This window comes from Alnus glutinosa, chromosome 6 (assembly GCF_958979055.1).
Source record: "Alnus glutinosa chromosome 6, dhAlnGlut1.1, whole genome shotgun sequence".
Taxonomy (NCBI): domain Eukaryota; kingdom Viridiplantae; phylum Streptophyta; class Magnoliopsida; order Fagales; family Betulaceae; genus Alnus; species Alnus glutinosa.
The window spans coordinates 22,965,825-22,988,656 of record NC_084891.1 but is presented as its reverse complement, the minus strand read 5'-3'; the positions used below and the strand labels follow the sequence as shown (position 1 = coordinate 22,988,656).

The following is a 22,832-nucleotide window of genomic DNA, read 5'->3' as shown; positions in this document are numbered from 1 at the left end:
CACCCCAATTTCCTTTTCGGAACGGCCAAATTATCTCTTTTGTCCACACGAGTAGTTCGACTACCTCCAAAGTAGTCAAATATGTGGTTAGCCATGCCAGTAGTGCTGCTGGTAGGAGACTAAAAGTCAAAAAATTTAGTTAATGGTTTATTAAGTTTTTGATATATTTTTTAAACTAACTTAGGCCGAATTAAACCGGCCTATACATTCTAAGCCCATTACATTGGATTTGCCTAAAGAGTACTCTAGGCTTTGGGCAAAAGATGTTACATATAGGTAAAACTTCGTAAATTGCAAAATTCACAGTAGCATGTAAGTCTATACTTAATCCAAAACGACCATTTTAATATTAAACACTAAAACGAAGTTGTTTTGGTGAATATATTAAATATAGTGTATATATAAAATATATATTATATACAAAAGGTATGCGAGTGCGATTTTAACCCATCTACATATCTTAAAACTGTTATTCGCATATGTGGATAGTAACTTTTGTTAACCATATCTGCATATGCAGATAACGGAATGAAATAGTTAAATATCCGTCTGCCTGTATTTATTGTATCTTTCACCAAGTTGAAGTGTGATATATTATTAGGAGGACCATATCATGGTAGAATGTGTTCTTGAATTTAAAAAGAAATTATTATCATCCCTGAATGGATATCAATTCGACATCGTTAAATTTCCATTTCTATCAAATCTTTATTAATAGAATATGATGACAACATGTCAGCATGTTCATAAACTTGCCTCTTGCAGTACTATATGCAAAAGAATAATGCAAGAATATGAAATAATCAACCTAATAATTTTTTTTTAAAAAAAATTAATTAAAAAAAAAAAAAAAAAAAAAAAAAAAAAAAAACCTGCTTATATATACACAGTATTTACTTGCAAGTTGCAACAGATCGAACTTTCAACCGAAGTTGCGGAAAAATAAATAAATAAATAAAAAAGCCCAAGCTGCGGCCCAACTAACCTCAAAGAATTGGGCCAACAGGAGAAAAAAAGGCCAGAAAGAAAAGCAGCTAGGGTTTTCACTAGCTTTCCTCCCTACACACATATAAACCCAAGAAACCCTAACAAAGCTTCTTGCGCCCGAGCGAGAGAGAGAGAGACACACAAAAGGTTCAGCTCCATTTTGTCGGCAGCGCTGTAAGGTCACCACACTTTCTCATTCATTTTCGTTGCCATCATCTGTGTTCAATTTTCTATCTATCTATCTACCTCTGCCGCTCTGTTTGCTTGCTGAGAAATTAGAAAATTTGAGCAAAAAGACTTGTTTTCTGCATATTTGAGGGTACAACCGCGTATGGGTTTGCGTTGGTCTTTGGATTTAACCTATTTTTAGATCTCTGGGGTTTGACACTCTCCAGAGTCATAATTTTTTTTTTGAAAAAATATATTTATTATGAGTGCATTGATGCTTCTTTGTATGGGTTCCTTAGATTAAGTTTGATTTGTCTGCTTCGATTAGCCTCTGTTTGGTTGCTGAGAAAAATAAGGGAAGTAAATGGAAAGATGATTTTTTTTTTATTGGTAAGTTAGACACACCGGATGGGACTTGAACCCACGACCTAGCCCACAAAGGAAGTACCAGTTGAGCTAAAGCTCATCGGTGAGGAATTTATTTTTGAATCTAAAAGCTTAGTTTAACTGGTTCCATATAAGCGAGCTTGTTTCTATTTATTTTTCGTTTGCCCAAATAGTGAAATGAGCTTGTGAGTAAGATGTTTTCTTTTGTAGCAACGAGGAGAGAAGAAAATGCTTGTGTTTTGTCGAACGTGGAAAGAGTAATCTATTGTTGTGGTTTTCTTATTTTGACAAAGCCCGTTGTTATTTTCTGTTGGTGTATTATGTGTTTCAGTATTTTGTATACTTAAGAATTTCTTTTGTTGTGGTAGCATTCTTTCGTTTTGGGCCTTTGGCATGCTTGGCACAATTAATAGCACTTTGACTTTTGAAAGAGCTTCTGAAGAAGTATTTCGCATTTTCACTAAATAATTTTATATATTAAATTGTTGTGTAAGTTATAGTATAATTTGAGTTTTCACCCTTTTTTTTCCTCTTTAATGACCCAATTATTGCTGATATAAATTGTTTTTGCTTTGAATCGTTTTATGAAAAACTGGTATGATTTCATTCTTATTTAGGATTTGTATGGGATGTTGAGGACATTATAAAGAAAAAGGACATGATTACAAGAATGTGTTTGTTAGAGCGACTGTAAAAAGCATGCTTGGATTTCCCTGTGAGAGTGCATTTTAATGTCTAAGCAGTGACTTAAAAGATAACTGTATGCACCCAACATTATTTTTTAGAGTTTAAGAGGCAAACATTTATTTCCGAACACAAACAAAAAGAGATGTTTTGGTGCATTAAATGTGGTTTTCTAGCTTCAGTTTTCATGATCTCACAGTGACAACTATGTGCATATCATTTGAGGCTGTTTCTCATTCATTCCATGGCTTTACAGGTAAGAAATGGTGAAGCACAACAATGTTATCCCTAACGGTCACTTCAAGAAACACTGGCAGAATTATGTAAAGACATGGTTTAATCAACCAGCCCGGAAAACCAGAAGAAGAAATGGTGAGTATCTTATTTTCTTCCTTTTAGATTTGCCCCTTTTTGGGTCCTGCGATGTTACATTTTAGTTGTTAACATGTATAAACATGAGCAATGCATCCATTGAGCCAAATCCTTTTGGTGAGAGATTTTTTGACCGAGTAGTGATATGTTTACTTTTTTCAACCATTACCAGCTCGCCAGAAGAAGGCTGTCAAAATTTTCCCCCGCCCAACTGCCGGACCTCTTCGTCCCATTGTACATGGGCAAACATTGAAGTATAACATGAAAGTAAGGGCTGGAAGGGGATTTTCTCTGGAAGAGTTGAAGGTGGGGTGTTTTTATATCAACTTTATGGTATATGAAGGTTTTGTGTCCCGTATGCTGACTTCTAGCTACTTTGGTCAGTTTATTTGGATTATTTTAAATCTTGTCTACTGAACTTGGGGTAGAAAAGTTTTTGTTGGTGTTATATGCTACTACATTTCATATTTTTTTTTTCTCTCATTAACGATTTGTTTGATAAGTAGCGGCAATTTATTGAAAAGCACTGAAGAAGCAACCCAAGTACACGGGTCTCATTAATGATTGGACGCATCATCATTTTTTATTATTTATTTTCACTTGCAATTCTTGACGGTCTACTAGTTACTGTAGTTTGTAGGTTGCCTTCTACTTCCCAATTTAGATAATTTTTTTTCTTCAGAAAATGGTTATTTGAAAAATAGTCTCGAAGGACAAATGGTTGTTCTCTCAGAATTTGACTGAAGGTTTGATCCTTGTTTTCCTGTTCTTCTTTCTCAGTCATGCTGTATGGTACACCTTTAGCTTTATCTATTTTAGATATGTTCTTTTTATCACTTATACCTCACAATTGACAGAGTCTGTTGTGTTGGTGATTTAGAAATCTGGCTTTTTAATTCCATATGTTATCTATTAATATGTAGAGAAACCCATGCGTATTCTTTCTTGTCTATAGGATGAGTTTTATCTTTTGTCTGTTGGTAATCTGTCCGTTTTTCTTATCTGCTTGTATCATCTCCTGTTTTGCATTGGGTTTTAACGAGACTTTTTGTGATCGACTCTTTTTTCTTTCATAAACAGGCTGCCAATATTCCCAAGAAACTTGCACCAACTATTGGGATAGCAGTTGATCATCGGAGGAGGAATCGTTCTCTGGAGAGTCTTCAGGTTAATGTGCAGAGGCTGAAGACTTATAAGGCCAAGTTGGTTGTCTTCCCAAGGCGTGCTCGCAAATTTAAGGTTAGTTTAAAATGGTTAAAGTACGTTGTGGACTACGGTTATCTGCTTTGTTTCATGACATCTTATTTTCTTATTTTCGCTGCAGGCTGGTGATTCTGCTCCTGAGGAACTTGCAACTGCCACCCAGGTCCAAGGCCCATACATGCCTATTGTACGTGAGAAGCCATCTGTTGAGCTTGTGAAGATCACTGAAGAGATGAAATCATTCAGGGCATATGACAAACTCCGCATTGAGCGGACGAACACGCGCCATGTTGGTGCCAGGTTGAAGAGAGCAGCAGAGGCTGAGAAGGAAGAGAAGAAGTAGTTGGTCCATAAAGCAGCCTTCTTTACTTCTAATGTTGAAAGGGTTTTTGCATTTCGTTCTGGACTTGTTAAAACTTAATCCTAGCTTTTCTAAGGTCTCTGAATTTATGAATTTTCATTGCATGGTTATTTTGACCTCCATTCGGTTTTGGTTTGACTATGCTTCCTTTCATAGGAGTATACTTTGGTTTTACCCTATTTAGAATTTTGTGAGATTTATAATCTTTTTTAGATCGATATAAATTTTCAGTACTTTCAGATGCTGTTTGTTTGTAAGAACTTGGCAAAACCATTGTCTTGGGTTTTGGCCAGTGTTTTTTGGGAGTTGGATTTTGTCAAAAATTTCTACGTTCTCTCTGTTTTTAAGTGTCCTTCCTGATTGCCACGGCACAATTTATCTTCGATTAACTGCTAAGAGGTCGGAGACTTTGAACCAATTTCTGGGGGCTTATCCCCATCTGGATTTGATAAAAAAAATTCGATGATCTATCATCTCTCTATGTTGGAAATTCAAAAATGTCAAATTCAATGTCATGAACCTTTAGTTATGTTCCGGTTAGATTTCCTTGTTGGAAAGTAGCAGGGTATTTCTAAGCTCTTTGCTTTTCTGACTGGTATCAATTGAGATTTTCATTCATGTTCCCTGCTAATTTTTTTTTTTGAAAAACTTCATTTAAATAATTCATAATCTTTTATTACTTTTGAAAACAATACTCAAATTTTAAAATGTGTCAATTTAGGGTATTCATTATCTTATTTTATTTTATTTTATTATAATTATTATTATTTTTTTAATTTCAACAATTCGATTGAATTTTTTGTTTAATTTTATTAAAATCTTCAAAATATTCGTGTTTATTTTTAAATAAAAAATTTAAAGATTCAGACATTAGTATTTTTGTAAATTTTGTTGAATTTTTAGCAACACTGAAATCTTAGCAATTTTTTTTTTTCCTAAAAAAATAAGTGGTATTTTGACAGAATTTAACAGAAAATTTAATGTTGAAATTAAAAAAAATTGAAAGATAAATATTTTAAATTAACACTTTTTAAAGTTTAGGTAGTTTTTTTAAAAGTGATGAAAGATCATGAATTATAAGTAAAGTTTTTCTATTTTTCCCACGTAAATCTTATATTAAACTAATTATGTTAGTTTTACAAAAAAAGAAAAAAAAAAAGAAAAAAAAAAAAAAAGGGTATAAGCCCAAATAATCTTATATTAACTACCATGCAATTTGTAATTTCGTTCGAAACTTTTAATTGCATTAATGTCTCTTCTAAATTACCATTGAGTTGTAAAAAAAAATGGCAAAAATACAATTGGTAAAATAATAGAAAAAAAAAAATTTAAAAAGAAAAAACGAAAAGAAAAAGAAAAACAAAGAAGCAAAAGATTCAAAAAAAATCCATGAAAATTTATTCCTTTCCATTTCTTTCATTTTTAAAAATTTTTTATCTAAGGTTTTTATTTTTAGTTTTTTTAACCGTGGGTACGCACAATTGTAATGTAGTTTTGAGAGACATTGTTGCAATTAAAAATTTAGAAAAAATATTACAAAAATTGTTGGCATTTAGAATGGGGCTATAGCCTATATGTATTTTGCACTCTATATATATATACACACACGCGCACACACACAACCCAACGGAGTTAGGAGTGTTGATAACATTGGCGTTGCTAAAAGCATCCTCAGCATTTTTTCTTTGATTTTTTTTAAATTTAGAGAACAAAAATATTTTTTGTTTCTCTATCAAAATACACTCCACAATAGTTTTTCTAATATTTTCCAATACCATTAAAAAAATTATTTCTTTACAAAATATAAGTTTCCTATCTACCCTCACATTTTTTATAAAATTCCAACACAGCCCCTAATGAAAGGCAAAGATAAGAGAGAAAAATTTGTTTTGTTAAAATAATAGATAGAGAAGCTAAAGTGCTACCCAATACACTGGGATAGCCAAAGGGGGCTGCTTTTGCATCTCTCATAACAAGGATGACATAGCTGCTCTTTCCCATTCAACCAATGAATATCATTAGGGTTCCGACAAAGCCCAGCAAGCATGGAGAAACCGCTAGTTATTGATCTAATACTGCAAATTTTTTAGAAGAAGCTTATTGGCCTGTCAGTGGTCCTGTTACAGACTAGGATTCATGTATTACTAGGAATTTAATCTACTTATTCAGCTACTAAAATCTGAAGTATAACAATTATCAGGCAAGAACAAGCAAGGCCAGTGGCAATATGCAATCCTTTCTGCCATTGGCAGACACAATTTGATCACAAAGTCTTGCTAATTATTGGAAATTGAAAGTTCCTTCTAGATGAATGGGTTAGAAACTTAGAACTGCTAGTCATCCAATACAAGCACTTGGACTAAAATAAAAGTCTCTGTCCTAGGGCAAATCGACTAAGACATGAGAAGCAATATGACCTGCCCTAAGAGCCAAATATCTCTGTTCTCGGATGCCAAAAGATTCACTAGGGTTGATGAATAAAGCCGTCGTAATAAAGGTACAGCTGAATGGGAACAAATTTTTTATTTATAAGTAATTGAAATATCATTAAAAGCAAACACCGCTAAGTCATATACAGACGAAAAGTGAACAAATTTTATGTTCAACAAGATCAAAAGATGGTGTACACTCTACGAAGAGGCAACCATTACGTTCACTCTTCAAAATTATACATTTTAAATCACGTGCCTTTACAAATGAACACAAAAGGCAAATAACCATTTTTGAGTTGCAGGTTTACGCAAAAGCCAGTCAATTCAGTATCTAATTTCTGCAATTTGTAAATTGTTAGCCAAACATCCTGGTACATTTTGGTTTCTTGATCAACAAATCTGTACTGAAACACAAAAGGTAGAGAACACCTCCGTATGGAATGTGATCTGCGATGAATGTGAAGATGAATGAACCTATTTTCCCACTAACATTATATGATTCCGCTTTGATGAATCAGAACTTCAAGGCCTGAAAAAGGTTCCAAGTTAGTAAATCATAAGGAAGATCTTCAAGAAACAAGTACAAATATGTCAAATCAAGAACGCATATTTTGTGATAGTAGTTGGTATCACAAACATGGGAACATAAAGTAAATGATTGCCAGTGCAATTCAACTCTATGCCATGTCATAAAACTTTCAGTTTCCTTGCTCATTTGCTTATCCACATGGCACACGTTGAGTAATTTCTGATCAGCATATTGGCAGGTCTGTGAATTATTTTTTTATGAGCAAGTCTGTGAATTCACATTGCCATGAAATAGCCGATCCTCATAAGTTTTGATCACTGAATAGCTGTAACGATGGAGTGAAGCGGAGCTGGAGCAGTTGAAGACAATCTTTTTCTTGTGTTACAACTTGTCTGAATTGCCCAAGTTAAACAGAACCTTTAATTTTCTCTTCTTATGCCAAACAAATTAAATGCTAAGTTTCGTTAAACAAAATTTAGAAACTTTCACAACTATTCTCAATTAAATTCCAGCGCTTTTTCTAAACCAAGTTTTGACCAACCTCTTGTGAATTCAAAGGAAATTATTAATCACTTAACAATTGACAAGCCAAGTTTCCACCTCCCCAAACAAAATCTACAACAGCATGACAAAGGAAAAAAGGAAATAAAATTCATTGGTAAAATTTTTAAAGAAGGTATTTCAAAGTCATATACCTGAGAAGCCCTGACCCAAGTTCCTTCTATCCAATCTTGACGTGGTCTTAGGTCAGAGTGCTGAAACTCCACTTCGTCTTTTGTGCCTTTGAAGTAAACTTTGTACCTTGAGCCCTTAACAACCTTGGAAATCACACCCTCCCACCATCCATCATTGCAAAATGCCTCAACTTCTTCATTCAGATCGTAGCTATCAATCATGACAGCATTAGGAGGACGAGGCCTTATGTGCTGTATATCAACCTCTTCTCTCAAATAGTCCATGTCATCTTCAGTTCTCAGGCTCTTGTACTTAACGAGGTATTTGTCCTGTCCTCTAGCATTGATGACTGTTGCAGCAAACCAAGCACCTTGAAATCCATCTTCGTCACTGCTTACCTCTACTGCTGTTCCTTTGCTAAACTTATTCATCCTTGCTTTGCTCGAATTTGCTTCCGTTTTAAGGGACACTTCCTGCAGCCCAGTTTTGAGAAGATTGAGCATGTAAACTAAACAAGAAAGAGGAGTCCACAAAACAGGAAAAAAAAAAGAAAGAGGTTAACTAATATGAAAATCTGCAATGACTATTACAAAACATTTAGTTTGAAAAGATTGTTTAGTCTCTGCATTTAGTGTACATAATCTTACAGGTATCTTCCAAAAGATTCTTTCCTTGACCCTTCTAATGAAGTGGTGCATTTTTTTTTTAATGTATAAGAAACAAGAAAGAGGAGTCCACAAAAAACAAACAAACAACAGGCCATCCACTAACAGCACCAACGGCCAGCCAAAGAAAACAAAGGTCCCCAAAGGGCTAGAAAACCAACCCCTACAACACCAAACAAAGAAACGCTAAGCAACTCAGCCCAAAAGAAACAATTAAACATAATTCAAAACATCAGCAGCAAAATCCCAAGTGAAAGAACTAATTTGAAGAATAAGGATTCTTAAGCAGTGACGAAATGGTATATGTTGCATTAAGGCTTCTTAAGTTATTCTACTTGAGATATTTAAAGTTTATTATCATAAGTCCGCCTGAGACAAGTGAAAGAACTTTTTCTTACGCACAGAATGTGTCTCATTGCATCTTGACATGAAACAGCTACAAGACAGGTGGGCCGAGAGGAATAAAAAGAAGCTACAAGACTGGGGGAAAAAAAGAAAGAAAGAGACACACAACACACACACAAGCAAACACATTGTTATTTTAAATGTGCAAGGTTAATAATTGAGTAAGCCAAGAGTTAGCTCTTCTCACAACTGTTTAATTATTTCAATTCAAATCCTATATATGATATAAGCAAAATAATTTACCCAAGGAAAATTAATTTCTTATTGAAAGCCAACACCTAGTAGAGAAAAAGAAAAAGAAACAGATAAAGAAAGAATAATGAGAGTTGACAGGAAAATTGATCTTTATGATTTGATGTATCTCATAACTGTCGAGCTCGTTAGCCACTTAACCAAGCTGATCTTATTCAAGTTGCTCTCTAAGAAATTACTTTTTCTGCTCAACCAAATGAAACCATGAAAGGGGTCCCAAGTGATAAATAGATTCTCAAAATGAAGAAATCCAATTTTCTTATCATATATTTATCAAGGGTTTACAAGCTTAAACTATATAGTACAAGAAAGAAGAAACAAGGCCTCCAAGAAGCATTATTTCCTAAAAGAGAGTTAAACAGCAAACAGCATTGTTGCATTTTAGCAAAAGAACAAAAGGTTCCTCAAAATGCATTCCATTTTAAACACAAGTATCAAAATTATTCTTGCCTGCTTTACACATTCTGTTCATTTTTATTTTGCTCGCTCTCATCTTCTCACTACTTTCAAGAAAACTAAACAATGAATTCTCCAAATTTATGTTAATTGACAAATATCACCTTTCTCCCTAGCCTGGGCTAAGATTTTCTGAGAAGCATACTGCATAGTACTCCTAAGCCCAGAATGAAGAATAGATTTTCTAATAGCAAGGATTTCAAAAGTTATAAATGTATGTCTTACTTAGGGTTATGAAAGGCAAATATAGCTTTCATGTCTTGCTACTAAACAAATAAAAACATTTTTTTAAATCATTTTAAATGCCCGTATAGCCAATAAAAAAAAATTCATATACTTCTGCTATAAGACAAAATTTGTTGAATTTCAAAAGAATGTCGTGAATACAGCAACAAGCCCAACTTGTAATTGTGATACAAGAACGATGACCCATGCAGAGAATGGATAACAAAGCTAAAGCAACAATTATCACCCTTCCATATAAATTTTTATCTTTGATGGATATGTCTATGTATGCATTCTACCAGATGAAGTGTATGCTATTTAGGGTTTAAATAATATCATCTAATTTTTACTCACGAATGCCAGCTAATACAATTCAAGTTTCAATTTACCATTGATAACCCATCTCAGAGTATGAGTCCAACAAACAATACCCAACAATCAGCATTTTGAACAACAAACACTACAATACATATTTCCCTTATTAAAATATATTATTGTGGGTTTTTCCTTCAACTATTTTCCAAATCCTTCTGAATGTTGAAATAAAGCAATTTTAGGTTTAAAAAAAAAAAAAAAAAAAGCCAGAAACAAAAAATCCTTACCCTAGGTGGGAGCCAAGTTCCATTGATCCACTCCCTGTGAGGCCTCATCTCCGAAGGTTGAAAGTGAAACTCTTGTTTCGCAAACCTAAAGTAAACCCAGTACGCCGGACCCTCATCTACTTGAGTGATTATTCCCTCCCACCATCCGCCACTGAAAAACGCGTCCACCTCGTCGCCAAAATGGAAAGTGTGATCGTTTTCTGGTGGAGGCAAGGGCCTTAGTAGCACCGTGTCAACCGATTCCCTCAAGGGCACATCGGTGGCCTCTAGGCTTTTGTACTCAACTACGAACTTATTGGTTTTGCAGAGACGGGCTATGATTTTTGCGGGAAACAGCGTGCCGCGAAGGCTGTGGTCCGCACTGGTGACCTCGACCTCGTCTCCTATATTGAAGCAAGAGTGATGAGCCAGGTTCGGCTTCCCGAGAGCCATTGATCGAGAGTTTTAAGGGTTTTCGTTTCTTGTTCTGTTTCAGGGTTTCGAAATTGGAAGAGGGAGAAGAATAAATAACGTACGATGAGGGTTTGGACATATTAACCGACATTTCAAATAAATCGTTAAGTATTGTATTTTTTTTTTTTTTTTTTATGTCGTTAGTGTCGTATTCATTATTTAATGTTGGTGTCTCATGTATATTATTTAAAATTTAAATAATAAAAGACATAATAATATTAACTTTATAGGCATCTTATTTCATAGATATTTAAAATTAAGGAAATGCTCAAAATATTCATGGTCTACAACAAGTGCACTACTACAAGGCACAATAAAATGGGTCCCATTGTGTGAGGTCCACTCTATTGTGCCGTGTGCTAGTGCATTTGTTGTGCACCATGAGTGCATGTATCATTTTCCTTAAAATTAATAGGCTAAAGACCTATACTAAGATACTTTTTTTTTTCTTTCTTTTTAGTACATCATTCATTAAATGAGAAATGTTAGGGGCAACAAAAAAAAAAACCAAAAAAGAGTTTAACAAAGTAAACACTCCGGCAACAAATCCAAATAAAAAATGACGAATATGTAAACAACAAATAGAAAATGAGTATGTTTATAATCTCCAAAATGGAAATAAATATCACGAGCGTTTAAACCTTGAGCATAAGCATAAGCCAAATAAATAAATGGCAAAAAAGGGTATAAATACCATAACAAAGGAAGTTAAAGGGATGACCTTCGTGAGTTTCACCTCACCTATATATGATTTTACGGTCGAGATTCTAAAAGCAAAACTGAGCTTTGTTTTCTCAGTAACGTCAAACGTGCAGCCTGATAGTGACGCCTGACGCAACTGTCGATTAGAAAACCGAACTTTGCTTCACACGTGTTTCAACAAGAAAATAATCATGTGATTCCTGTACATGTGGTTCAACCAATATATATATTTTATTACTTTTTTTTTAAAAAAGTCGAATGATGAAGTAAACACATCAAACAGTGCATAATGAGAATGGTTTGTCAAACGAGCGATGATTCTCAATGACTCTACATCTCAGGAGCGGGAGCTCATTTCTGCTTTGCTTGGCTTTCACTTGCCATGATTAGATGTTTTGTATGTTATTTAATTTTTTTTTTTTTTTTTTTTTTTTTTAAAAAAAAAATCGTTAATATTAATCTCATATACACCGGTATCTTTTAATAGTAAATACATTAAATTCTAGCTTAATTTTTTTTAAAAAAAAAAAAATAAATGCAAAATCAATGTGGTTACACTTATTTGCAATAAGCTCCGTGTGATATCAAAATATTTTGAGAGATTTCTATATTATACCAAAAGTTCCTTCTATCAAATTCCGTCCAAAATCTTGACAAATTCTGTCAGTGTGTCACGTCGCTCATAATAAAAAAATTTATAAAATATAAAAATTATAAATATATAAACTATATAAAAACTAGGGAAAATTGCACCGTTGGTCCCTGTGGTATTTCATAATTATTTTTTACTCCCTGTGGTTTAAAAAATTACTGGGAGATCCTTCTGGTAGACAATAATTACAAATCGATCCCTGGCGTCAAATTCTGTTAAATTTTTTAACAGATTCCGTCAAATGCCACGTCAGCGACACGTGTCATCATCTTATGGCGACACGTGTCCATCTTAATAAAAAAAAAAATTTATTAAAAAATAAATAAAAATACTTTTTTTTTTAAAAAAAAAAAAAATCAAAAATCAAAAAAAAAAAAAAAGTGAACGGTTGGCCACCCATTTGGGGGTGGCCTGGCCGCCCCCAGCCACTGGGGGTGGCCGCGCGCCACCCCCAGAGGCCGCAGGGGGTGGCGCGCGGCCACCCCCAGTGGCCGGGGGTGGCGCGCGGCCACCCCCAAGCCACAGGGGGTGGCCCGATGGCCACCCCAGGCAACTGGGGGTGGCCGCGCGCCACCCCCAGACAACTTCGGGGTGGCGCGCGGCCACCCCCAGTTGCCTGGGGTGGCCATCGGGCCACCCCCTGTGGCTTGGGGGTGGCCGCGCGCCACCCCCTGCGGCCTCTGGGGGTGGCGCCGGCCACCCCCAAATGGGTGGCCAACCGTTCAGTTTTTTTTTTTTTTTGATTTTTTTTTTTAAAAAGTATTTTTATTTATTTTTTAATAAATTTATATTTTTTTTTATTAAGATGGACACGTGTCGCCATAAGATGGCGACACGTGTCGCTGACGTGGCATTTGACAGAATCTGTTAAAAAATTTAACAGAATTTGACGCCAGGGATCGATTTGTAATTATTGTCTACCACAAGGATCTCCCAGTAATTTTTTAAACCACAGGGAGTAAAAAATAATTATGGAATACCACAGGGACCAACGGTGCAATTTTCCCTAAAAACTAAAAACCAAAAATTAAAAATTAAAACTACAAACTAAGATTAAAAATTAATAAAAAAGGCTGGCCGAACCACAACTTTGCCAATGCACAAAAATTCTAAGAGTCGTTGACAACACACAAACACAGTTACCGAGCCACGAATTGTCTTCGACTCTGAGTTACTGCCCTCTCGGAGTTCACAACCAATTGAAGTGCCTTCTTCCTCATCAACTTCAACATATTCAGGAACCTAATTATTTCCTCGAAGATGTCCGGCAAGACTTGTAGAACCTCCTTGACTGCCCACGGCTTGGAAGCCCACCAACAAGCAAAAGGAGCGAGCCCCTTGGTGCCTGCCGCCTGGTGGTAGCAAACATTTTCAACTTGGAGAGAATAGTCGAGTATCAAGCTAACATCGTTCTAGCAGGGCCACCAATCTTCCTGTTTAATCTCCAATCAACCACCCTTATACTTGCACAATAACTACAATCAACTACTCGAATATTCAAATGCCATCTCCTTTTTCCTCCATATTAGTAACTATAAAACTATGGAACTACAATTTTAAAATATAAAAACAACTTCAAAGAAAATAAGAGCAATCACCTAAACAAGTTAATTTTATAACTAATTGAAATGTCAAATGTCAAATTTCCAAGTTTCAGTCATCATCTTCGTCAATATCACTTTCAAGAGCAGGAATTCTACGAAAACGAGCCGAGTATCGAGAATATGACACTTCACTTTTATTTGACGTCACTGATCTCATCCGCTTAGCTGAAAATCCTGTTCCAGTTAGCGAATCGAATAAATCTCCCATGTCCATTTCCTTTTGGACCCCACTCTCTTCGTTAGAAAAACTACAAAATCACCCATAAAAAACACAAAGTCAAGAAAAAATCAGGATCAATTTAGATAAGTATTAAAGAAAGAAATATACACACATAAAAAATTAAATATCTTTTTCCTTATGTTGGGGGTGGGGTGGAAGCATCAAAGTAAAGTATTCGAGAAGTACTACATTAGCCATATGAAAAATTGTTTTGGGTTTTCTGACAAAAATCCAAAACACAGGCTAATGGTACGTAAGGGAAGCCATACCGTTCACGAATTATTTTAAAAGCTTCTTTTGTTGCATAAGGTAGCCCTGTCTTTGGATCACGGTACCTACAACATCAAATGACAATTAATTGAGAGATGTGATGGTAGGATAAAAAAAAGATACAATTGTCAAAACAACTTCCATATCGAAGGCCAATATGAGAGAAGTAAAAATCGTTTTGGGGCTTCAAATGGCTCATATAATTGTAAGAAAAAGAAAGAGTCTGAAGAGTGAGGATATCAGGTCTAAGAAAGAGCCTGAAGAACCAACACAAGTATAAACCAAAACCCATTTGAACAAAGCCTTTACTCGCACTCTCCCACTTCTTGCTACTTTCGAAAGCCCTATTGTTTCTTTCCAGGCAATACATCACAAAGACATGATTGGATTACTCTCCATCGACTAGGCTCTTCACACACGCAACTTCCACCCCAAGACACTAACAATCCAACCACTTAATCGGGCATAATCCAATGGAATCTGACCAGAGTAAGGACCAAGGACCAAAGATCATGAACGAGAGTGCAATGGAGGAGAAAAAGAATCACGATTCTCCGTCCTGTTTAGATATGTAGCACCAAGGATAAATTTCCTATTATTGAGCTTGTGCAGTTCTCGGCTGTCAAAATGGATCCTAAGTTACGGTCAAAACAAGAAGAGAATCCTTAAAGGGGGTTCTGGCATGCCAAAAGCTTTTTGATGGTAAAGAACTCTGACAATTCCTTTTCAACTTATGCCAAATAGAAAATGTTGCTTTAAGTGTAATAGAATCCTTGTCCATAGCGGAAGAAACTCTTAATGTCAAACATACAATTCCTTCTTGACTTGTCTTAGAGTCTACCCCCCTCTGCCAACTCTGTTCACCTGTGAATCATGTAGAAATTGAGTAGGAGCATCTACTTATTCTACCTCCCAACCTTCAAAATCAGAAGAAAGTCATGAACCTCTAGTTCCAATACAACACTGCAACTGTCAACCCCATAAAATCAGCCACTGTTTCTACATTGTATATAGCAATGGAAAATAAATCGGGAAAGAGTGCTAACAGGTACCTCAGTGCATTATACATCCTTCAAAAAAGAATCTTGCTCCCATCCCCCACCTCAAAGCATATGCTATTAATTAAAGTATCCAACCCACATCAAACTTCCACAAACCAGGGACACCTAAGAACTGAAGTCATCCAGCTATCTTGACCCTCCCAAACATCAGAACTACCACTCTGCATAAATTAACCTCTCCACAAAATAACTCAGCCATTTTCCTAAGAGCACCATGCCACCCACAGGTTTTTACTTCTTATCTGGTTCTAACCTCATTAATGTTTTATCATTTATTCCATGGGCAATACGAGTTGCTTGTTAACCTCATGTCATTAAAATAACATGATTGTTAAAAAATCGTTTAGAGAAAAACAGAGTATTAATTACCAAAGAAAATGTTAAAAATCTCCATCACCGAGTCTTTCTTACTGATTTTTTGATTCTTACTAAGACCATTTTACTGACACTATGTTTGGGAGTTACGAGGATAGGGGGGAGAGAGAGAGAGGAGAAAAGAGGAGGAAAGAGGGAATGCATAATAGGAGGGGAAAGGGAAGTTGACACCTTCCCCTTGCTTGGTTGTCGGGAGAAAAGGAGAGGAAAGGATAAGCTCTTATATAAACTGACAGTGGAGTGAAAAAAGTCATGAAGGTTTATTTAGACATTATCAAAATTTTAACAAATTATTAAAATTTTAACAAATTATTAAGGATAAAAAGGGCTGTACAGAAAAACTCATTAAACAATATACTCTCTCTGTTTAGATTCTCCCAGTTTGCGAGAACTGAAAAAGAGGCTTTAAGAGGGTACAGTACCCCTCAAAACCCCCTCAAATTCTTACTCAATCCAAAAAAAAAAAAAAAAAATCTAAAAAGGGAGGACTGTAACCCCACCCCTTCCCCTGACTTTTCCTCTCCTCTCCCTCCATCCAAACATAGCCTAAATTAAGGGAAAACTATTGCCACTAGAACATTAAATTAAAAACCACAAGTTCTCCATCTGTACTTGCAAAGAGATCATCAACGATTTCAAACATCGCATTTGTATTTTGTTTCTGAAAAGAATTTCTTCTAAGAAAATCATTAACCACCAAAAGGAAATTGAGCTCTTACCTGGCTGGCAAACCAGTAACAGCACATACAGCCTTTTCTGGATCTGGAAAGAAATTTAAACAGAATAAATAAATCAATTGCATAGCCATAGGGTTCAATCAAGAAGTCCCTAATTGCCACTACAAAATGTGACATCATCTAAATGTGCCTCTAGATGAAAAAAGTTTGGCAACCTTTTTTTTTTTTTTTTTTCCTTTCCCATTCCACCCTATTAAACTTAATCCCAAGGATTAATACTTCCTCAGGAAGAAGAAAAGGCATGGGAAAAGAAAAGAAATTGGAAAGAGAGAAAAAAAAAATGAATTAAGGTTTTATAAAACAGGGTAAGACCTACTAATGGCTTTTCTGATCCTCATGGTTTTGTTGATCGCCTCGGAACTTTGCTACTGAGATCACAGCTGGGGTTCTAACGGTTTGTTTTAAAATCCCTGGCTCAGCGAGATGACTGGCACACAGGTAAATTATTACGATTTCTTTTGATAAGCAATAAAAATTTCATTTAAAGTTAAAAGAATTAATACACAGGATGATTGTAATGCATCCTCTCAGCAATTTAGACTGAGGTAAACTATTGATAGTGGCAGGGACTAAAAATAACACAGATAAAGATGGCAGGATATCAAACCACTATCGTGGTTATGGCAGGGGGTCTAAAGGATTCATCCCAATGGACTCTATGACTGAACGGTGAGGATAGAAACAAAATCCAAAAGAAAACAATGCCAATAACCATTAACAATTTTGGAAGGCATGATTTGTATTTATATCACATTCTGCATGAAGATACCCTCAGCAGTTTCACCAACACAATGTAATGCTCACAAGCACATAAAGTTAACTTACTTGGAACAGACGTTGTAGAAATCTCTGACTGAAATGTACATCCTTTACTGAATTCTAAATATGAAGAACCTGTAAGAAATTTACAGATTAACGTTAAATTAATCCAAATTGAATTAATCTTTCCAGAAAAATAAACCTTCGTGTATTCAGTTGTTTGGTAAAAACAATTTGAAAATTAAATAATGCTGGAAAGCTTGCCATCTTTCGAAAAATAACGTATTTGAGGACCACTGTACACAGCTTTATGCACAATTGCTCTTTTCTTAACTTCTTCCTCCCTTGCCAAAACACGCTCCAAGTTCCTCAAGTTCATGATTTCTGCAAAATTATAATCAATCCCATTCTAGTTGAGATTATACAGAAAATAACAGCATCACAACTTCAAACATCTATATTCAAAGTTTTCAGCAATTCAGAGATCAATTCCTAATACTGAGTGATAAGAGTCAAAACCTGTCTGAGCTGCTTCCAAAAGCATCTCTTCTTGGGTCATCCTCTTCTCCTCACCTTCCTTTTTCCTTTTTATTGGCTGCAATTCATTCGAAATTAGTTGAAAGTACCACTAATGTGCAGATTTTACAAGTAGTGAAATTTTAGCAAATCAAATGAACCAAGGAATGGTGAAAAATGACACCGGGATTACAATTGCATATTCACAAATATAATTCAGCTCATTCATCAGAATGTCAAAAGAAAATCAAATGGAATATTAAAACAATTTGGGGCTTTAGCAAAGCACCAAAAAAAAAACCATCTTGGACATATATTTGAGAGTTAAATAGTTCAATTTGGCCAACTTCAAAGCGAATTTCACTAAGACCTAAATTTACATCATATCTTTGACTTATTCCATCATATGAAGTGATGATAGTTTAAGGAGTATGGTCTCCACCAACAACTTCTTCTTCTTCTTCTTCTTCTTCTTTTATAAGTAAGAAAAGATTTATTAAAAAAGCGTAAAGGCGCCCCTAGGTATACAGAAAGTATACGCCAGAAACTCCCCAAACTAACCCACAACAACCAACAAAACCAACAGAAAAATCCCCAAAACCCAAGAAAGAACAACCAAACAACCCAAAAAGAAGCCCAAACAAAGTTACAAGAAAAAAACTCAACGCCCAAGAGACAGCTCACAACCCACCAAAACAACAACGTACCCTACAAAACGTGGGCCTATACTTTCCTACGCCTAGAGGAAGCTAAACCGTCACCATAATTAATGGAGCTTTGCAGATTCAGAAGCTCCCTCTTGCTTTTTGACTTTTGGTATGCTCACATTTTCTCTCTCAGAAACTTTTCCTCCATGACATCCCAAATAGCCAAGGCCTCCTCCTCAAAAGAACCATCCAAAGCCCAATCCAAGAGGAAGCCATCCCAAAACTCATCGTTCTCTTCCCAAACCACAATCTTCCCGTTACGATCAAAACTGACAGGCCAATTGGGAGATAGGGAGAAACCATTTCCTTCAGAGGAAAAAGAAGTGAGACAACCTCTCGGGGGGGATGAAGGTCCAACAATCCCCCACCCCCCCCCCAAAAAAAGAAAAAAGAAAAAGAAAAAGAAAAAAGAAAAGCAAATCATCTAAGAATTTTATTTATTTATTTATTTTCATGGGAAAACGGTTACAAGGAAAAACACAAACGAAAAGGGGTGGGCTCTCCAACATCTAAGAATTCTTTTTGATAATTAAATGAGATATCATTAAAAAGTGCAAAAGACGCAACTAAAGTACACAAGATGTATACAAAAGAAACACCGAGCTAGAAAGAGAAATAAGGTTAAGAAAATCATGAAAACTAAGCACATTAAGATCTAAAGCAGCTGTCCATTGTAAAAGAGTTTTGAAAAAGAAAAAATTTAGTTCCACTACCATTCTCTATGTGGTCTTCAAAACTTCTATAATTTTTTTATTTTTATTTATTTATTTTTGTTTCTCCAAAGACACCACAAAAGGTAGGAAAGAACCATCTTCCACACTGATACACTCTGAGGATTGCCGCACTATGCTCCCTAGCAAGCAAGAAGATCTACTACTCTTTTAGGCATAATCCAAGCTAACCCAACAGAGCCGAAAATAGTAGTCAATAAGGCACTGGCAATCTCACAATAGAATAGAAAATGATCCACAAGCTTTTCACTCCTCTTACACATAAGCACCAATCAATCATAATGACATATCACTTTCTCCATTGTGAGGATTTTCCCTAGCACAGTTGTGGCTGTCCAAACAAAATTGTCACTCTCAAGTAGGAAAGTGGAAATAAAATCAAATTAACTGAATCCCTTCAAGCAATCTGCCACAGAAGTATCTTTAACACAAGCAAATACTAATCCAGGAAAACTTCCTTAAGGGCCATCTCTCACCTCAAATCTGGTTTCTTTGCTTTTTCATTTTTCTTTGTTTCTTTTCAAATATATTTTAGTTCAATGATTCTGCAACTGAGTTGAAATGGATTCATCAAGTTAACAATGTATCATCACCGTTAAGTAAACGGCTTATTAATGACAACCATCATCCCATTTAAACAACAAGCAAGTCTTTAATCAGAAATGGAAGTATGCCCATAAGAAATGCTGAAGGAGGACCCCGAACTGACCTTCATTGTTGCTTGCAAAGCTGCACGTATTGCATCTCTCTCAGCTTGCCTAACAATGACCGAAGTTCTTGTAGATTTCCTCACCGTTCTCTCTCCTTCATGGACATCGTGGTGTTCAGGCGTAATAGACTTTTGAGTTTGTTTTTCATCCTTAGGATCAGCCTCTAACTTTGAAAGGTCTTTCTTTTTCTTTTTCTTCTTCGCCACAGGCTTCCCTGGGAATATCAGTCTCTTCTTTGTACGCGTCCTATAAGAAAACCCAACATTTAGAAGCACAACCAAATCAATAGTTTCAAGTATAACTCCCTTTAGCCAATAGAAGCTAAACCTGTCCTCGGCATCATTTTCTGCTGCTTCTTGCTCGGGCTCCTAAACAAGATAATGAAAGAAGTTTCAGCAGGACTAGACATGACAAATAGGAAACTGAATAGCATTCAAGATCTTATTGATATGTGAATATCTCAACAAGTAGTAGGAAGCTCACATCTTCATCAAAGTCGCTATCAAACTCATCAGCAACCTCTGCCTCTGCTTCATAATTAACATCATCCTCTTCCTGCAAAACACATAGCATGTACTTGTAACTATGTACGCAACTTGAGATGTTATAGATAGATATAGACATATTCTCTTCGACATGTCAATATTTGTACAACAGAAGCTTCTTAACTTGCAATTCAAGGAAAATTAAGGCTAAATACAGAGAAGATATGACAATTTTCCACATTAAACAGGACAACCACAAAACCAAAAAGAAAAGAGATATACCCAAAAGAACTGAGGCGCCAAGAAATAGGAGCATTTACCTCTTTAAGAGCCTCCTGGTTCCAGAACAACTCATCCTCCTCAACTTCCTCGTCGAGCAACTTGGTCATTCTCTTTCCTCTCGTTGGTCGAGTGGTGCGATCAAGAAAAACATGTGCTTCTGATTCTTTGGAGGTTTCCATGGCTCTACTTTTGCTCCTCTAACTCAAGAAATGAACGAATTGGAAATAGTAATAAACCCAAAACGAAGGAACTTCCTATTCAAGAGGTTTCTAATGAGCAGTTCTCGTCCTGGTGAGCGACCGTCGGGGGTTGCAGAAACGGTTGGCCGGAGGGTCTGTTCGTCGATGTCGGGTGCGGGACGGAAGCAAGGACGAATCTCACGTGCACAGTGTCGCGTTTTTAGTTTTAGCAAAAATGCTTTTCAAATGGGCTTCCGGGGTACGAAAGCCCTTCTAGAGATATCTGAATCTCATTTTATATCGAGCCTGTGCCAAAATTCAAGGGCCAAAGGGCCCAAAACTGTGGCTAACGTTGGGAGCGAAAGGTTGATGAGCTGAAGCCCGAGGCCGTAATGAAAAAGACAAAAATTTCTTACAAATCAGTTTGTAAGAGATTTCTTACGACCCACGTATAAAAATGACATGTGTCATTTAAACATGTGATAAGTACATTTTTGTCCTTTAAATCAGTTTGTAAGAAATTTTCTACAACACACGTATATGTGTCCTTTAGCATGTGAGAAACACATATTATTTAAATAGCATATGCTTCTTACATGTTTTTTATTCACATGCTAATGGACACATGTATGTGGGTTGTAGAAAATTTCCTACAAACCAATTTATAGAAAATTTATATCCTAATAAAAATGTGCAAAATCCACATAAATTTTTTCCAACTCACTTTTATTAAATTACAATAAATTTATTATGTCTTTTAACTATGTGAAAAATATTTAATTTTTAAATAATTTTATGTAAAAATATGCATTTTTCACGTGTTAATTAAAATATAACATGCTTCTTACATATTAAATGATACCAGTTTTATAAACTAGATCGAAAGAAACTTATGTTCGATTTCAAAATTAAAAGAAAAAAAGAAAAAAGAAAAAAAAAAAAAGGGTAAGCCTATATAATAAGCTTGTGACCTGTCCCACACTGGTAGCTTGAATGGAAGCCTTAGTGGTGTTATACCTCGAGGTCTTATGTTTTAGTCCGAATTTAAGCGATACATGTGGTTTGTATGCGGTTGCAAGTATTTAGAATTTATAATGTAAGAGTGGGTTTCAAAGGCCCTGCTTTACAGAGGTTTCAAAAAAAAAAAAAAAAAAAAAAAAAAGGGTAGAAGAAGAAGAAGAAACTCGTTATCTTGCACAACACTTACGAAAGTCAACACATGGGTGTTATGTGGATTTGGTAATTTTGACATGAACGCGACACGAATATATAAGGTATAACCCGTTTATGACCCGCGAATCCGACACGAATATCTTGGCAATTTTAGGCTATAATCCGTTTATGACCCGTCAACCCATTTATGACATGTTAATGACTCGTTTACGACTTACTAACCTGTTTATGACACGTTTATGACCCATCGACCTGTTTATAACATATTTTAAAGCGTTAATGACGTATTTTTTTTTATCAAATTAGCTAAACAGGTTAACACGACAACCTGAATTGCTAAGCATTTGTGCACACTACCAAGTAAATTTGAAATTTTTTATAATCTATCAAGTAAACATGAATGGGATGGTCTTTCAACTTAACCCACTGATCACTATGATGCCGTACTCATTAGTTACGACAAGTAGTTCAAGTTGCTGGATTCTTAGCTTGAACACGTGGGAAAGGCACAGGTTGCGACGATCTTATCATTTGTGATTGTGAATGGTAGCTTGAGAAGATCAAGTCACACGTGTTTTGTCATTAAGAATCAAGGTTTGTCCCAATAATAATAATAATTATTATTATTTTTAAGTAGATTTTACATTAATGAAAGTCGGTCATGCCCATAAAAAGGGCTCATCTTGATCTTACTAACATTATCCGAGGGTTTTCGGATACAAGTTATGTAACATTTCCATTTCATTTGTTCCATTTCGTAAATACAATAATTAATAAAGTTATTAATTGATATTTTTTAAAATATAGGATATA

The 22,832-nt window shown here is 35.5% G+C and overlaps 3 protein-coding genes across 4 annotated transcripts; 1 reads left to right on the top strand and 2 right to left on the bottom strand.

Annotated features, from left to right (window-relative positions):
- Positions 1-1,010: 1,010 nt before the first annotated feature.
- Positions 1,011-4,401, top strand: LOC133871063 (large ribosomal subunit protein eL13z). Of its 2 annotated transcripts, none has more exons than XM_062308415.1 (5): positions 1,011-1,166; positions 2,483-2,598; positions 2,771-2,904; positions 3,679-3,837; positions 3,923-4,401. In XM_062308415.1, exons 2-5 carry the CDS (start codon positions 2,490-2,492, stop codon positions 4,142-4,144), a joined length of 624 nt encoding a protein of 207 aa, XP_062164399.1. In that variant the 5' UTR covers positions 1,011-1,166; positions 2,483-2,489; the 3' UTR covers positions 4,145-4,401. The 2 variants fall into 2 exon arrangements, with proteins under 2 accessions (XP_062164399.1, XP_062164400.1); XM_062308416.1 differs by having other exon boundaries at positions 1,020-1,166; positions 2,488-2,598.
- A 2,269-nt stretch (positions 4,402-6,670) lies between these two features.
- LOC133871002 (protein AGENET DOMAIN (AGD)-CONTAINING P1-like) lies at positions 6,671-10,919 on the bottom strand. The gene is made up of 3 exons (XM_062308329.1): positions 10,404-10,919; positions 7,819-8,271; positions 6,671-7,123 (listed from the first exon to the last, which is right to left on the bottom strand). The coding sequence occupies exons 1-3, from the start codon at positions 10,833-10,835 to the stop codon at positions 7,109-7,111; spliced, it is 900 nt and encodes a 299-aa protein (XP_062164313.1). The 5' UTR covers positions 10,836-10,919; the 3' UTR covers positions 6,671-7,108.
- Positions 10,920-13,237: 2,318 nt separating this feature from the next.
- LOC133870440 (SWR1 complex subunit 2) lies at positions 13,238-21,098 on the bottom strand. Its single transcript, XM_062307565.1, has 10 exons — positions 20,706-21,098; positions 20,384-20,455; positions 20,228-20,268; positions 19,900-20,146; positions 17,756-17,831; positions 17,501-17,620; positions 17,303-17,371; positions 16,460-16,502; positions 14,304-14,369; positions 13,238-14,062 (listed from the first exon to the last, which is right to left on the bottom strand). The coding sequence occupies exons 1-10, from the start codon at positions 20,844-20,846 to the stop codon at positions 13,864-13,866; spliced, it is 1,074 nt and encodes a 357-aa protein (XP_062163549.1). The 5' UTR covers positions 20,847-21,098; the 3' UTR covers positions 13,238-13,863.
- Between the last annotated feature and the right edge of the window lie 1,734 nt (positions 21,099-22,832).

What these genes read in the sequence shown, in the direction of transcription:
- LOC133871063 (XM_062308415.1), top strand. Translation starts at nt 2,490, where the DNA reads ATGGTGAAGCACAACAATGTTATCCCTAACGGTCACTTCAAGAAACAC. An exon ending in GAAAACCAGAAGAAGAAATG is followed by an intron (nt 2,599 to 2,770) that starts GTGAGTATCTTA and finishes AACCATTACCAG; the next exon opens with CTCGCCAGAAGAAGGCTGTC. An exon ending in TTTCTCTGGAAGAGTTGAAG is followed by an intron (nt 2,905 to 3,678) that starts GTGGGGTGTTTT and finishes TTTCATAAACAG; the next exon opens with GCTGCCAATATTCCCAAGAA.
- LOC133871002 (XM_062308329.1), bottom strand. Translation starts at nt 10,835, where the DNA reads ATGGCTCTCGGGAAGCCGAACCTGGCTCATCACTCTTGCTTCAATATA. An exon ending in GAACTTGGCTCCCACCTAGG is followed by an intron (nt 8,272 to 10,403) that starts GTAAGGATTTTT and finishes ACTGGGCTGCAG; the next exon opens with GAAGTGTCCCTTAAAACGGA.
- LOC133870440 (XM_062307565.1), bottom strand. Translation starts at nt 20,846, where the DNA reads ATGGAAACCTCCAAAGAATCAGAAGCACATGTTTTTCTTGATCGCACC. An exon ending in CTTTGCAAGCAACAATGAAG is followed by an intron (nt 17,832 to 19,899) that starts GTCAGTTCGGGG and finishes AATGAATTGCAG; the next exon opens with CCAATAAAAAGGAAAAAGGA. An exon ending in TTCTACAACGTCTGTTCCAA is followed by an intron (nt 16,503 to 17,302) that starts GTAAGTTAACTT and finishes ATTTCTTTCCAG; the next exon opens with ATCCAGAAAAGGCTGTATGT.